Raw genomic sequence first — 17616 nt, 5'->3', positions numbered from 1 at the left:
ATGGTGGCACAGGCTCAAGAGGCATACGGCTTATGTCTGCTCCAATTTCTTAACTTATGTATAAACTTCATCTGAACATTGATGAAGTTGTGCAGTAATAAGATATGCCTCACATTCTTCATAATGATGCGGGCACAAGCATCCATTCACATAAGATAATAATGTGGAGACACCAGAGACTGCAGATGCTGGAAATCTGGAGCAACACACAAAGGAGCTGGAGGAACTCAACAGGTCACCCTGATAAAGGGTCTCAATCCAGAACGTCAACTGTTTATGGAAGGAAATAAACAGTCAACGTTTTGGGTTGAGACCCTTTATCATGACTGGAAAGAAAGAGGGGAGATAGCTGGTATAAAATGGTGGGGGAAGGGGTGGAGCAAGAGCTGGCAGGTGATAGGTGGATCCAGGTGAGGGGGGGGGGTGATAGGCAAATGAGGAGGGAGGAGAGTGGGAATGATGCAAGAAGCTGGGAGGTGATAGGTGGAAGTGACAAAGGGCTGTAGATGATGGAATCTTATAGGAGAAGACAGTGGACCATGGAATAAAGGGAAGGAGGTGGGGAGTGTGTGGGTGATGGGCAGATAGACAGTGGGAGAGGGGAAAGAGATAGGGTGACGGGGGCCTGTTGGATCAGGAGAGGAAAAAAAAGAGGGGAAGTGACAGAGGGGAGTGGTTACCAGAAGTTAAGAGAATTCGATGTTTAGGTTGGAGGTCATCAGGTTGGAGACTACCAATCTATAGGTCTCATGTTCCTCTACTCTGCAGCTTGCCTCAGCTCGGTAGTGGAGGAGGCTGTGGACAGACATGTCAATGTGGGAATGGGAAGTTGAATTAAAATGGCTGGCCACCGGGAGATCCCAGGTCCCCCAATCTGCGTCGGGTTTCACCGATGTACAGGAGGCCACATCAGTTGCAATGGATGCAATAACTAACACTGATGGATTCACATGTCGATGACTGCCTCACCTAAGACATAGGAGCAGAATTAGGTCATTCGGCCCATCGAGTCTGCTCCGCCATTCAATTATGGCTGATTTATTTTTCCGTCTCAACCCCATTCTCCTGCCTTCTCCCTGTAACCTTTGACACCCTTACTATTCAAGAACCTATCAACCTCTGCCTTAAACATACCCAATGACTTGGCCTCCACAGCCGTCTGTGGCAATAAATTCCACAGATTCACCACCCTCTGGCTAAAGAAATTCCCCCTCATCTCTGTTCTAAAGGAACATCCTTCTATTCTGAGGCTGTGCCCTCCGGTCCTAGACCCTCCCACTACTGGAAACATCCTCTCCACATCCACTCTATCCAGGCCTTTCAATATTCGGTAGGTTTCGATGAGGTCCCCCAATGAGATTTAGACGAGGGGTCCTTCTAAACTCCAGCAAGTACAGGCCCAGAGCCATCAAATGCTCCTTACACGTTAACCCTTTCATTCCCAGAATCATTCTTGTAAACCTCCTCTGGATTCTCTCCAACGCCAGCACATCCTTTCTTAGGTATGGGGCCCAAAACCGCTCACAATACTCCAAATGTGGTCTGACCAATGCCTTATAAAGCCTCAGCATTACATCCTTGCTTCTATATTCTAGTCCTCCTGAAAAGAATGCTAACATTGCATTTGCCTTCCTTACTACCAACTCAACCTGCAAGTTGACCTTTAGGGAATCCTGCACCAGGAATCCCACGTCCCTCTGCACCTCCAAATTCTGAATTCGAACTTTATGGCCCTAGATGGTGGCGAGGGAGGTGGTGCAGGGGCAGGTGTAACACCTAGCGTGGTTGCAGGGATAAGTGCCTGGAGGGGGATTGGTAGGGAGGGACACGGGAATCATGGAGAGCGATCCCTGCGGAAAGTGGAGAGGGGAGGGGAAGGGAAGATGAGCCTGGTGGTGGGATCCTGTTGGAGATGGCAGAAGTTGTGGAGAATATTTTGGATGTGTAGGCCGGTGAGGTGGTAGGTGACATTTCAATGGGTTAGCGCCTTTGGGCTTTTGTGTCCCTGACCACTCTCGTGGATGGGTTTGAGCCACTCTGTCTCAGGAAGTATTTTCACCTGCCCAGTCTCAAAATAAATTTACAGCATGCCCAGAAACCAAATAAAACATCTTTATCGACATAATAAAAACAGAAAATGCTGGGAATACTCAGCAGATCAGGCAGTATCTATGAAGAGGGAAAGAAAGTTAACATCAAAGGTATATAACCTTTTATAAAATTAGAAGTTAGAATTCAAACATGTTTTAAGATGCAAGGAAGAAAATGAATGGAATGCCTATGATAGGGTGGAGACCATGACAGCCTATATGAGAGAAGACTGTCATAGCTGCAGGCAAATGGAACTGGTGTAGGTGGGCAAAAAGGTCGGCATGGAACAGTGGGCGAAGTGGAGGCTGCAGAGTGCCTGCAGAGTGTGGGTGGGGGCTTCTCGACTGCAGATGATCTGTCTGGAAGGGATGTGGATAGATGGGCATGAATGAGACTAGAGGAGAAAGAGGAAAAAAAATACTGGAACATGAAGGTGCTGGAAAACTGAAATAAAAGGGAATGCTGCAAATACTCTGCAATCAGACAGCATCTGGTCAAGAGAGAAAAAACAAATTAATGGTACAGGTTTCATCAAAACTGGCCAGTTCTGATACAAACGTGCTCTGAAATTGTTGAATTCAATGTTGAACCTTGAGGCCCGTAAGAAGATGGGATGCTGTTCCTCAAGCTTACGTTGGGCTTCATCAGAGCGTGACCAAATATAGAAGAATTAAAGTTGGAGTGGGATGAAGAGTTAAAATAATGGGCAACTGAAAGCTCAGGGTCATCCCTCCAGTGTTCTGCAAAGCGGTCGCCCAACCTGCATTTGGTTTGTTCAATGCAGAGCACCAAGCGCAGCACACTAAATTAGAAGAAGTATAAGTTAATTGCTGCTTCACGTGGAAGTGTCTGGGTCCCTGGATGATGGGAAGGAAAAAGTTAAAAGGGATAGACATTGCATCTCCTGAGTTCGTATGGCAAAGCGCTGTGAAAAAGGGAGCGAGTGTTAGTGGAAATAGATGAGTGAGCCAGAGAGTCAAGGAGGGAACTTACACAACTAACCTGACTTTGTAGTTATTCCTGGTTCTGCTGTGAGAGTCCTTAGTAACGACTGTAGAACAGGGTAAACCTCTTTCATCTTTCGAAGAAGATTTAGTGCAGTCTCAGCACTCAACTGCCTCTCTTCAATTATTTTCCTCAATAGCTTAGCCATGGCATCTCTGGCCGAGTCTCCCTGGCAGCACTCAGCAATCACCTAAATATTGACACATTAATCATGACTAGATTTCTTGTTGGTGACAAGAAAATCTCAGAATAAAAGACAAAGGGTAAATAAGCAAGCTAGAAAAATTACCTTTTTCTCCTCTTCACTGAAAATGGTTTCTTCAGCAGATTCAAGACAGGCCAATAAAGGGCTCAAGTCTGTCACACTTTCCAGGACCTCTTCTTTGTGTAAGTAAAGGTTGAGCAAAAAATCTTCAGTGTCAATACGACCTAAACAGTGGAAACAGTCAATGAGTAAAGCAATTTCATACAAAATTAGACAAGATCAATGAAAGTATCCCAAGAGAAAATTACTAGAAATCTGAAATAAAAACAGAATGCTAAAAATCCTCATCAGTTCAGGCAGCATCTGTGGAGAAAGAAGCAGAGTTACCATTAAAGCCTTTGAAACTGAAGGGAACTGAAATGTTAACACTGTTTCACCATCCACAGATGCTGTCTGATCTGATGACCTTCAATATTTTCTGCTTTTATCACTACTACTGAATGCATTGAGTAAAAGATTAGGCTTTCATGATAATCAAGTATAATATGAATTCCTTTGCTTTCTCTCTCATTCTGCCAACTTGGAAAGCCTCTGTAAATGTCTGTCTCAGCCACTGGAAAATAAAAATTTGGACCTGGTCTAAGAATAACTCATTTTGAAATTACACTCATTGTTCACATCTGCATGATACGTTTATCGGCCGACCCACACAATTTACAGATGCGCTAAAATCATGTGAATTTCATTGCTAATAAGTTGTGAATGGAACTAAACATTGTGTGGTCAGCCAGTGTCTACAATCAGAGCTGTGGAGGTACTGTGTAACAGAGGTAGATAGCAAGGGGGAAGAAGATAGGAAAGAATGCAAAAGTGGAGGTTACAATCAGACCGACTGTGACCATTTAATGGCACAGCAAGCTTGAGGAGCCAAGTGGCCTGACCCCACTTCTAGTATGTACATTCATAATGTGCCTCTGAAAGGTGAGGAGCATACCCTTCTGTCCCTTCTTGGTCCCTTCTGTTAATGTAGGGCTGTATACATATTGTTGGAGTTAAGACCCTTGCCTTGCAGTTAGACAGTTCTGGAACATCATACTTCAGAGAATTTAACACAAAGTCTATGCCGACACACGGTATAATTATGAGGCAGTGCTACACTGTGGGAGGCACTAGCTATTGAATAAGACATGAAGCAGAGGCCCAAAGCTGGTCTCATGTGGATATAAAAGGTCCCATGACACTATTTTGTAAAAGTGCAGGGGAGTTACCGACAATGTCACAGCTAATATTTATCACTAATGTAACATCTTTAAACAGATTATTTGGTCATTATCATATTATCTTTCCATGCATAAAATTGGCTGTCACATTTCCGACATTACAACCATGAATATACTTCAGAAGTACTTTACTAGCTATAAAACACTTTGAGATACCTTGTGGACACAAACCAATATAAAAACGCAATTTCATTTATCTTCATCTATTACATAAACAGTCATTTCAAGCACACAGGGTACACTCATGCAAAGTAAAGGTCTAACATCTCAATACAATTATTAAGGCACAGCTAAATTTTGTAAAGACAGGATAAACAGCTTAATAAAATGTATTGTTAAAACTATAGCTTTTATCAAATAACACAGATAAATCAAATATGAAGTTATAATACTTTCCATTTAATTCACAGAATTTTTCAAATCTTCACAAGCTTTGTGTAACAGAGCAACTGGAAACTACTTGCCCACTTGAAATACAACAGATAAAAGAAGACATTGAGGGTAGTAAAACCTTTCCATTAGATTTCAATATGTAAATGCATATGCCACCTGATAGTTATTATTTGTCTGCCAATCCAACAATGGAAGAGGCAAATTGGAGAGCATTCCATCTCACTTGTGCCTTACGCTTTGGGGTATTACGTCATCACTTACTGTGAATCTTCAGGTTATTGATGATGGGATCTCAGGAAGAAAATACCATTGAATGTCAAGGGTTGGTGATTAAACTGTATCTTGTTGGTAATGGTCACTGCTTTAGATATTTTGGTGAAAACGTTACCTGCCACTTACCAGCCCACGCCCGAATGTTGTCTAGGTTTTGCTACACACAGGCACTGGGTGCTTTATTCATCAAGGAATTCCAAATGGAATTGAATACTCCAAATGTCTCCGTTTCCAACCTTATGATAGAGGGAATGTCAATGATGAAGCATTTCAAGATGATTGTTCTGAGGACAATATGCCAAAACTCCAACAGTGACACCCCGTGGCTGGAGTTATTGGCCTCTGACAACCATAACCATCTTCCTCCGTGCAATGTATGACTTTGATACCCATTGAATTCAAATTTTACCAGTGCACCTTGATGCCAAATTCAATCAAATGCTGTCTCATGTCTAGGGCACTCACTCTCACCTCTGGAATTCAGCTCCTTGGTCCATGTTTGGACCACAACAGTGATGAGGCCAGGAACCATAATTCTGGCAAAACCCCAACTGGACATCAGTGAATGGGTTATTGGTAAGGGCAACTTAATAGCACTGATATTGCCACTAACTGCAAGTAGACTGATTGGACAGTAATCAGCCAGAATGGATTTTTCTGAACAAGACATTAGAAAACATAGAAACATAGAAAAACTACAGCACAATTCAGGCCCTTTGGCCCACAAAGCTGCGCCGAACATGTCCCTACCCTAGAAATTACTAGGCTTACCCATAGCCCTCTATTTTACTCAGCTCCATGTACCTATCTAACAGTCTCTTGAAAGACCCCATCATATCCGCCTCCATCACTGTTTCCGGCAGCCCATTCCACACACTCACCACTCTCTGAGTAAAAAACTTACCCCTGACATCTCCTCTATATCTACTTCCCAGCACCTTAAACCTATGCCCTCTTGTGGCCACCATTTTAGACCTGGGGAAAAGCCTCTGACTATCTACCCGATCAATACCTCTCATCATCTTATACAGCTCTATCAGGTCCCCCCTCGTCTTCCGTCTCTTCAAGGAGAAAAGGCCGAGTTCCCTCAACCTGCTTTCATAAGGCATGCTCCGCATTCCAGGCAGCATCCTTGTAAATCTCCTCTGCACCCTCTCTATGGCTTCCACATCTTTCCTGTAGTGAGGCGATCAGAACTGAGCACAGTACTCCAAGTGGGGTCTGACCAGGGACCTATATAGCAGCAACAATACCTCCCGGCTCCTAAATTCAATTCCCCGATTGATGAAGGACAATATACCATATGTCTTCTTAATCACAGAGTCAACCTGCGCAGGCACTTTGAGCGTCCTATGGACTCGGACCCCAAGATCCCTCTGATCTTCCACACTGCCAAGAGTCCTACCATTAAGACTATATTCCGCCAACATATTTGACCTACCAAAATGAACCACTTCACACTTATCTGGGTTGAACTGCATCTGCCACTTCTCAGCCCAACTTTGCATCCTATCTATGTCCCTCTGTAACCTCTGACAGCCCTCCAAACTATCCACAACACCTCCAACCTTCATGTCATCAGCAAACTTACTAACCCACCCCTCCACTTCCTCATCCAGGTCGTTTATAAAAATCACAAAGAGTAAGGGTCCCAGTACAGACCCCTGAGGTATACCACTGGTCACCAACCTCCACTAAGAATACGACCGTTCAACAACCACTCTTTGCCTTCTGTGGGCCAGCCAGTTCTGGATCCACACTGCAATGTCCCCTTGGATCCCATGTCTCCTCACCTTCTCCATAAGCCTCGCATGGGGTACCTTATCAAACGCTTTGCTGAAATCCATATACACTACATCTACTGCTCTCCCTTCATCAATGTGTTTAGTCACATCCTCAAAAAATTCAATCAGGCTCGTAAGGCAGGACCTGCCCTTGACAAAGCCATGCTGACTATTCCTAATCATCTTATACCTCTCCAAATTTTCATAAATCCTGCCTCTCAGGATCTTCTCCATCAGCTTACCAACCACTGAGGTAAGACTCACCGGTCTATAATTTCCTGGGCTATCCCTACTCCCCTTCTTGAATAAGGGAACAACATCCGCAACCCTCCAATCTTCAGGAACCTCTCCCGTCTCCATCGACAACGCAAAGATCATCATCATAGGCTCCACAATCTCCTCCCTCGCCTCCCACAGCAACCTGGGGTACATCTCATCCGGTCCCAGCGACTTATCTAACTTGATGCTTTCCAAAAGTTTCAGCACCACCTCTTTTCTAATATCTACATGCTCAAGCTTTTCAGGCCCCTGCATGTCCCCACTACAATCACCCAGATCTTTTTCCATGGTGAATACTGATGTAAAGTATTCATTAAGTACCTCCGCTATTTCTTCCGGATCCATACACACTTTCCCACTGCTGCACTTGATAGGCCCTATCCTTTCGCATTTCATCCTCTTACTCTTCACATACTTGTAGAACGCCTTGGGGTTTTCCTTAATCCTGCCCACCAAGGCCTTCTCATGTCCCCTTCTGGCTCTCCTAATCTCTTTCTTAAGTTCCTTCCTTTTAGCCTTGTACTCCTCCAGATCTCTAACATGACCTAGCCCTCTGTACCTTTTGTATGCTTTTCTTTTCCTTTTGACTAGATTTATTATAGCCTTCGTACACCATGGTTCCTGTATCCTATCATGACTCCCCTGTCTCATCGGAACATGTTTATGCAGAACTCCACACAAATATCCCCTGAATATTTGCCACATATCTTCCGTACTTTTCCCTGAGGACATCTGTTCCCAATCTAATCTTCCAATTTCCTGCCTGAGATCCTCATAATTCCCTTTACTCCAAGTAAATGCCTTTCTAGTCTGTCTGTTCCTATCTCTCTCCAGTGCTAACATAAAGGACATAGAATTATGATCACTATCACCAAAATGTTCACCAACTGAGAGATCTGACACCTGACCAGGTTCATTTCCCAATATCAAATCAAGCACAGCCTCTCCTCTTGTAGGTCTATCTACATACTGTGTCAAGAACCCTTCCTGAACACACCTAACAAACTCCATCCCATCTAAACCCCTCACTGTCTGGAGATGCCAATCGATGTTTGGGAAATTAAAATCCCCCATCACAACAACTCTGTTATTCTCACACCTTTCTAGGATCTACTTCCCTATCTGCTCCTCAATAACCCTGTCACTATTAGGCGGCCTACAAAAAACACCCAGTAAAGTTATTGACCCCTTCCTGTTCCTAACCTCCACCCACAGAGACTCCGCAGACAATCCCTCCACAATGTCCACCTTTTCTGCAGCAGTGACACTATCTCTGATCAACAGTGCCACTCCCCCACCTCTCTTGTCTCCCTCCCTGTCCTTCCTGAAACATCTAAAACCTGGCACTTGAATCAACCATTCCAGCCCCGGAGCCATCCAAGTCTCCGTAATGGCCACCACATCATAGCTCCAAGCATCGATCCAAGCTCTAAGCTTATCCGCCTTGTTCACAACACTCCTTGCGTTAGACACATCTCAAGCCTGTCTGAATACTTCCCTTCTCTATCAGCTGCCTATGGTACTTAGTCCTAGCTTCCTCTATTTGAGAGCCAAACACCTCTTCCCCAGTCTCTCCAGCACGGATCCCACCCCCCAACAATTCTAGTTTAAGCTCTCCCCAGTAGCCTTAGCAAACCTCCCCGCCAGTATGTTGGTCCCCCTGGGATTCAAGTGCAACCCGTCCTCTTTGAACAGGTCATACCTGCCCCAAAAGAGGCCCCAATGATCCAGAAAACTGAGTCACTACTCCTTACTCCAATCCCTCAACCACACATTTAACTTCCTCCTCATTCTGTTCCTATACCCACTGTCGCTTAACACAGGCAGTAATCCAGAAATTACTACCTTTGAGGTCCTGCTTCTCAACTTCCTTCCTAATCCTCTATAGTCTCTTTTCAGGACCTCATTCCTTTCCCTACCTATGTCGTTGGTACCAATATGTACCTGGGCAATTTTCCACATTTTCTGGTAAATGTACTGCACTCTAATTGCAAAATTGCCCCAGATGTTTTGCAGTGGCCTGCTTGAAGCCCACTTTTAATTTTCAGCAGTCTCCAGATGCAAACTTCCTCCAGGAAGCCTGGTACAGTAAAGTTCCAATAATCTGGTATGCTCAAGACTTTGCTGGTGTTGGATTAGCACATTTTCTGGACTAATGGATGCTATACCACACTAATACCCCAACACATTTTCATTCACCTTTTTAGATGTTACACAGTATTATAATAAATTTCCTCATGACCTAGGCAAGTTTAAAGGGGACATGGGAACCAGGGTCCCAGCGAGTCAGAAGGGAGCACGGCAAATACTACCTGTTGAATACAAATACATTGATGTAATCTCTCCTCATATGGAGAGATATCCAGCCCTGCCAGCCCTGGAATTAGTCAGATGAACCTTCACTACACTCTATGGTAAGTATATTTTCTTAGGTAGGGAGATCAAACCTGCGCACAATACTCCAAGTGTGCATTCACCAAGACCTCGTATAAGTGTAGCAGACATACTTGCTCCTGTACACAAGTCCTCTGGCTATGGAAGACCACATACCACTTGTCATTTCACTGCCTGCTACCCACGCACATTTGCTTTCAGTGACTGATGTACAAGAACTCCCACCTCTTCACAATCTAACGCCATTTAAAGAAAATATGGCACCATTGTTCTTCTGATACAATAGATAACTTCACACTTATCCACATTACGCTGCATCTGCCATGTTTTGTCCATTCCCACAACTTGTGCAAATCGCCTTGAAGCCCCTTTGCATCCTCCTCATAATTAATATTCCTTCCCAGTTTAGCTTTGTCAACAAAAAAATGTCGAAGTATTACATTTAGTCCCCTCAACTAAATCATTAATATATATTGTGAATAGCTGGCACCCAAACATTGGTCCCTGTGGTACTCTGCTAATTACTGCATGGCAGTCCAATAGAGAGATGTTTCTTCTCGCTCTGTTCCCTGTACGTAATCCAATTTTCAGTCCAAGCAAATACATTACCCCCAATGCCATGGTCTTTAATTTTGCACACTAACCTTTTAAGTGTGACTTTATCAAAGGCTTTCTGAAAATCTAAGTAACTTCATCAACAGCCTTTAGCATTTTCCCGACTACTAATCGATAATCAATCTGCAGTTTCCTATTCCTTCTTCCTCCTCTTTTTTTGCATAGTGGGATATATCTGTGACACTCAATTTGCAGGAACAACTTCACAATCTATAGAATTCTGGAAAAAGATAACGAATTCATCCAATATTTCCATGGCTTCCTCCTTTAATACTCTGGGATGCAAAATATCAGGCCCTGAGGATATACAAGCCTTCACTATCATTAATTTCTCCAGCACTATTTTCTTATTAATATAAATTTACTTTAGTTCCTATGTTCATTAAATTCTTGCCTCCCTTGGTTCACTTCAGTCTTTTTCTGTGAAGACAGTAATACGTTTATCACCCAGAGGATGACAAAGTCTGGAATTCAATCCTTGAAAGGGTAGTAAAGGCAGAAATCCTCACCACAGTTATACAGTATTGGGATGTGCACTCGAAAGCCAGTACCTACAGGGCTACTGCTGGAAGGTGGAATTAGGCTAGGAAGATCTTATTCTACCAGCACAGATGTAATGGAACAAATGGTGTCCTTCTGTGTCATTAATTTTCTCTGATCTAATGATTTCACAGCCAAAATGTAAGGTCTAAATGAAGAGCCCAATTGCAATGTCCCAAAAATGCTGATCAGAAATTCAGGACTTATGCCTTCCCTAAGGAGTCCTGTTCTCCTGTCCTGTGAAGTGCCACCTTCTAAGAGGAAGATCCAAGACATTGATTCACATTACAAAATGGGAACATTTCTCAGATCACAAGAACTATTACTTTCCTTTTACAATCACTTAGTTAGAAACCAGATAATATTAGTCAATGTCCCACATGGTACAGAATAAAGTTAGAACAGTACAGCCATCTACTGGCCAAAATCTGCAACTACATTTTCACACAGACCTCTTTACAGATTGCCCTGGGGTTATGAACGCCTGAATCATGGACACCCATACATACAAACAAATTCCCATATCATCATTAAATTCAGAAGTCTGATGTACATTCATGCCTTTGTTCCTCCGAACAGCAGAACTAGTTTCCTCTCTTTCTCTCTCCACTTTTCATAATTGTTCTTTCTGATCAGTCCTGTGCTTTTGATGCCATTCATTACAATACTGTGGTTACCACATTGAATGATTTTTGTGTAGTTTCCAACTTATGGACAAAATCAACTTATCGACGTCTGTAAAAATGGAACCTCCCTGTACATCAGAAACTCTCACTGTAATTACACAGGAACATTCAATGTTGACTGGAAAAGAATGGTCCAAAATCATGACAACTGCAAGCATGTTTATGGACAGCAAGTCCACATATTCGCAAAATTAAAGGTTTGAACTAGTAACTCAATGAAGCAAAGCTGCGGTGTGTCAGTTTGTAGGAGGATAATAAGAGGACAAGCATTTATCACGAGTAGTGTAAAGGCATCAAATGATCTCACTCTTATCTATCTTCACACTTTCCTAACATTCCAACTGCTGGGACTAATTTTATTATTGTACAATTAACTTAACCTTACAAAATGCCCCAAGGGTCATCACAGAAACAAAATTAGACAATAAGTAGCATTGTAATCTTAGTTCGGGTGACCAAAAGAGGTAGATTTTATTTAATGTCTGAAAGGAGGGAAGAAATCGAGAGGTTTAAAGGTAATTCTAGAGTTTAGGTCTGAGAAAGCCAAAGAAAAGAAGGATACACCAAAAGTCCTTGAAGTAATCTGATGCAGTTCCACTTGCTTTATTAGCCTGAGTGCTATTATATTCCAATTGTATATAAATCCATAAGAATCAATAAAGCATTTAAAAAAAACTGAAAAGAATTGTTGGCTTAACAAATGGAAGCTTGTATTACAGAAGAAAACAGCAAAAGCAATTATAAAATATTGGTAAAATCTCGGAGTATCGCAGTCAATTCCAGAAGACACACTTTTGGAAGAATGTCAAATCCTTGAAGTCTGGTTTTATCAGAAGAGTATCACGGATTAGGGATTTAAATTATGTAGAGACTACGGAACCTGTGATTATTCCCCTCAGAAAAGTCAAAGAAAGAAATAGAGGTGTTCAAAATTAAGTAGTGTTTATTAAGAGTGGATGAGAAGAAACCAGTAAGACAAGCCAGAGGATGAGCAGGCAGAGGTCACAGGATGATAGGCAGGTTTCTTTTCTCAGCAACTTACTGTAATTTGGAAAGCACTCACTGAAATAATGGAAAAAAAAAGGTTCAATAATAACTTTCAAAAGAGAGCTGACTAAATAGGAACAAATTATAGGGCTATTCAGAACATGGAACTGATTGAATAGCTGCTTCAAGAGAGCTGACAAAGCACTTTAAAGTTGTATCGTTCGATTCTACCTATTCAATGTCCAAGGAAAGGCAGCTACTGCAGCTTCACAGCAATATATATTTCTGGACGGACATTAGAAAGCCCTGAGAAAGCTCATAAAAATGTCGATGTGAGGATGTTGACTTTCATTCATGTGAACCTATTCAAATGGAGCACTTCCTGCATGATTTAAGAAACATGCGCACAGGTAAGGGCAATGTAGGTGAATACAGAATTATGCCAGATCTCTGAATTCTCAGCATTCAATCCTGTAATTCAGCACTGCATCACCGTGCCAACCCTTAGAGACTAATTCTCAATCCAACATCAAATGCAGCAAATAGTTGCAAACCAACCCCCACCCCAGAAATATATTGTTGCACAGCACCAGTACTTGTATCCTGTTCATTACGTCCAAACTGCCACTCAGCCAATTTCCTAGCCAGGTGAATACTTTTCCTGCAATCCTGAGCTTCAATTTAATCTACAGTATTTTAAGGATCATTACTAAATTCCTTCAGGAAGTCGATTTATATAAATTTCAAAGACATTCCCAAGTGTCCTACTTCACTGAGTTTTATCAGGTTTGCCGGGCATAACCTACCTCTTTTTAATCAGCTGGTTAGAAAATTTTAAAAATATTCAGTCACTCCATCCTTAGTTACTGATCAAATAAATTTCTCACAATGTATTAAGGCTACAATTCCCTGGTACTCACTCTTTTTAAAAAAAAGAGGTAACGTGGACAATTTTCCAATCTAAGAGAATAGCTCTCAAATCAAGATAACTTTGGTTTATTGACCTATGAATGTTAACCCTGTTTCTTTCTCCACAGATGTGACCTGCCAGAGTTTTCCAGCACTTTATTTTAGAGGACTATATGTTCTCAGCTACATCTTTTAAAACCAGGGAATGGAAACCTTCTGGGATGTTGTTCTTTAATGCCATTTGTTTCTTACAGTTTCGGAGAGTCATCAGGCCCTTCACCCGCAACATCTGTGCTAACCGTCAAGCTCCCATTCACACAACTCCTACACTAACCCCACTTCCATCTCCCCTCACTGCCATCAGCTCCTCTCAGATTCCGCCACTCACCTTCAAACCTGGCGTAATTTAAAGGGGCCAATTAACCTACCCACCAGCATGTGTTTGGGCACCCGGGGGAAACACACACAGTCACAGGGAGTTCCACACAGTGAGCACCAGAGGTCAGGATTGAACCCGGGTCACTGGAGCTGAGCGGCAGGAGCTCTACCAGCTGCACCACTCCTTCCTCCTTCCTGACTCATTATTAATTTTCTTAGGATGGGCAGCATGCTAGCCTTCTACCAGAAATATAAAAATCAAATATTTATTCAATGCGTTCACTATGCTTTTACATCCATTTGCAGTACCATTAGATCTAGCCTTTTAGTTTGCTAAAATGTAACTTAAAATGTCAATATTATCAAGTGAAGGAAAATCATCACATTCAGCACTACCTACCTTCCACTGTCCGTACATGGGGGCACACAAGCACACGACCACTCTTAACTGCCTGCAGATTCATATCCGCACCTCAAGCGTCCAATCCCTTCAATTTTATCTTCAGTTGTCCTCTCTGAGATTGCTTGTTTTGTGAGCTATTCCCAACTCGAAGAATACTTGTCCCTTACTTGGATGCTTTTATTAATTGCAAAATTTCAAAAGATTTCTCCTCCCTATACATATCTAAAATCACACATGAAGTTGGGCAAAATCAAGAGTAAAATTTGATTGCAGAAAATAGAGTTCCCTTTTCACAAAACACCAAATTCAAACAACATGGGTATGAAATGCACTTAACTAGAAAATCTAAGCATGGGCACAATTTGACAATTATATTCTCAGAGTAAAACCTAAACAATTACAGCAAAACTCTGATATTCCAACAAGCAATGGTGCCAGGTCAGCAGATTTTTCGGATTATGTCAATCCCATTCACACCCCCAACAATTTTTTTAATTCACTTTAAGATGTTATAGAGCATTGTAATAAAATTTCCCACTAAATCTAATACAGTTAAAGGGAGCGGAGGAACCGGGACCCCATATAGAGGGAAGGGAGAGCAAACTTTACCTGGTGAGCCAAATGCTGAACCATAGGGGTTTTGATTGTTCCTTACTTCACAAATCCCAAGAACTCACTTAAAAAAGTACCCGAATTGAACCAGATCTGTAACAATGATTGGTCACAGGCAGTTTTTACTGGAATCAACATACCTCTGCATTTCAAAGCAACCTTAATGCCATTAGTTGGCTGATGAGGGAATACAGAGAGACTTTTCTGGGAACATAGTGAACGGGCAAAGACATAGCGGGTGGAAAGATGTGAGGTCATCCTATTTGGTCGAAAATGTAAAAAGTTAGAATTTTTTTTAAATGGTTATGGATTGAAAGATTTTGTTGTTGAAAGTCTTTGGACATCCTTGTACATGGAGTTCCTTCGAGCAATTAAGAAAGCTTCTTTCGTCACTGCCACACCCGAGATACAGGGCATGAGCAGAATCACAGTTTTAAACAAGAAATTCACTCAGCATTCTTAAAAGCGAAATGTAACAACATGGTGTAAGAATAATATGGCAATGTGGCGACTCACCATCTAGTCGGGCGAACCGGCTCGGCAGTCGGGTCGCGCGGCGTCGGAGCGACGAGGCCCAAGATGGTGGCGGGCCTCGTCTTTCCCGAGCGACGGGGAGAACCCGCGCGCGGGAAAGTCCTGATGACGTAGGACTTATGTCATTGCCGGTTGTTTTGGGCGGGAACATTCTCCCTTAAAGGGCCCGCGCAAGGCGGGAAAATAAACCAGTTCTGTTTGGCAATCCTCTGAGTAGAGTCTTGTTTTATTCTGCGGTAGCAACCGCTACATTGGTGACCCCGACGGTCCAAACGGCTTTTGGACCCACGAAATGAACGACAGCGCAGCAGCCAACGCAGTGGCCCTCAAGCTGCCCACCTTTTGGACACTTCGGCCCAGCGTCTGGTTTGACCAGGCTGAAGCGCAATTCCACCTTCGGCAGATCACCTCCGACTCCACGAAATACTACCATGTGGTTAGCTCTCTGGACCAGGAGACAGCCGCCCAGGTTGGAGACTTCATCCAGTCGCCTCTGGAGGAAGATAAGTACCCGGCTTTCAAAGACCTTTTGATTCGGACCTTCGGCCTCTCCCGTCGTGAGCGCGCTGCACGCCTGCTTCATCTGGATGGCCTGGGGGACAGATCCCCATCCGCCCTAATGAATGAGATGCTGGCATTGGCCGAGGGATACAAGCCATGCCTGATGTTCGAACAGGCCTTCCTAGAACAGCTCCCCGATGACATCCACTTGTTGTTAGCTGACGCCGACTTCAGCAACTCCCGTGAGGTGGCTGCCCGGGCAGATGTCCTGTGGAGGGCCAAGCGCGAGAGCGGCTTGTCCGTCAAATCACCAGGCCGCGAGCCCAACGCCCGCCTCGCCTGGCCCCAGCAACCGAGCAACCACGCCCCAGGAACGCAGATGACGACACGGGTGACCAGCTGTGCTTCTACCATCAGGGGTGGGGTGCGGAGGCCCGTCGATGCCGCCCACCCTGCAAGTTTCAGGGAAACCCCAGGGCCAGCCGCTGCTGATGGCTACGGCGGCTGGCCGTCGACAGAGCCTCCTATTCGTTCAGGACAAGAAATCTGGACGGCGTTTCCTCGTTGATACTGGAGCGGAGGTCAGTACTTTGCCCCCGACAGGCCGCGACACTCGTGACAGGCCACCAGGTCCTCTACTCAATACCGCCAACGGTACAACGATACGGTCTTTCGGCACCCGTATGCTTCAATTACACTTTGGCGGCAGCTGTTTTACCTGGACCTTTACTCTTGCCACCGTCGCCCGACCACTCCCAGGAGCCGATTTCCTTCGGGCCCACAACCTGTTAGTCGACCTGCGAAGGAAGCGGTTAGTCCACTCTAGCACTCTCCGGACCTATCCCCTGGGAGAAATCAGCCCACCAGCCCCGCGCCTGGACTCCATTTCCCTTTCTGGCGACGATTTCGCCAAGCTCCTAGCCGAATTCCCATCGATTTTGGCACCTTCGTTTACAAATTCTAGGCCCACACACGGGGTACGACACCACATCATTACCACAGGGCCACTCCTTCATGCCCGAGCACGACGATTACCTCCAGACAAGCTCCGCCTGGCAAAGGAAGAGTTCCGTCACATGGAGGAGCTGGGGATTGTTCGCAGGTCAGACAGCCCCTGGGCCTCCCCCCTGCACATGGTCCCCAAAGCCACCGGAGGGTGGAGGCCCTGCGGCGACTACCGCAGGCTGAATGACGCCACCACCCCAGACCGCTATCCCATCCCTCACATCCAGGACTTCGCAGCGAACTTACACGGGGCCCGCATCTTTTCCAAAGTGGACCTCGTTAGGGGATACCACCAAATCCCGGTCCATCCAGATGACGTCCCCAAAACTGCGATTATCACCCCATTCGGCCTGTTCGAATTCCTTCGGATGCCATTCGGCCTTAAGAACGCCGCGCAGACCTTCCACCGGCTGATGGACGCGGTAGGCCGAGACGTGGACTTCGTGTTCATTTACTTGGACGACATACTGATCGCCAGCCGTAACCGCCAGGAACACCTTTCCCACCTCCGCCAGCTGTATTCCCGCCTCCGCGATTTCGGCCTCACGATCAACCCGTCCAAGTGCCAATTCGGACTTGACTCTATCGATTTCCTCAGCCACAAAATCACCAGCGATGGGGCAACACCCCTACCCGCCAAGGTGGATGCTATCCGCCATTTTGCCCGCCCCGACACAGTCAAAGGCCTACAGGAATTCCTTGGGATGGTCAACTTTTACCATCGTTTCATCCCTGCAGCAGC

The 17616-nt window shown here is 44.4% G+C and overlaps 1 protein-coding gene across 3 annotated transcripts in view; it reads right to left on the bottom strand.

The window, feature by feature from the left end:
- The window catches only part of zbtb40 (zinc finger and BTB domain containing 40), a 75154-nt gene that overhangs the window by 48275 nt on the left and 9263 nt on the right, over positions 1–17616 (bottom strand). For all 3 annotated transcript variants that reach the window (XM_052039390.1, XM_052039392.1, XM_052039389.1), the window contains exons 5-6: positions 3386–3525; positions 3094–3286 (exon numbers count right to left, since the gene is read on the bottom strand). In XM_052039390.1, coding sequence (XP_051895350.1) covers positions 3094–3286; positions 3386–3525 — 333 coding nt within the window. The remainder of the gene's footprint in view (positions 1–3093; positions 3287–3385; positions 3526–17616) is intronic.

Source organism: Pristis pectinata, chromosome 26 (assembly GCF_009764475.1).
Source record: "Pristis pectinata isolate sPriPec2 chromosome 26, sPriPec2.1.pri, whole genome shotgun sequence".
NCBI lineage: Eukaryota > Metazoa > Chordata > Chondrichthyes > Rhinopristiformes > Pristidae > Pristis > Pristis pectinata.
Note: the sequence above shows the minus strand (reverse complement) of the source record. Positions and strands in the feature narration are given on the sequence as shown.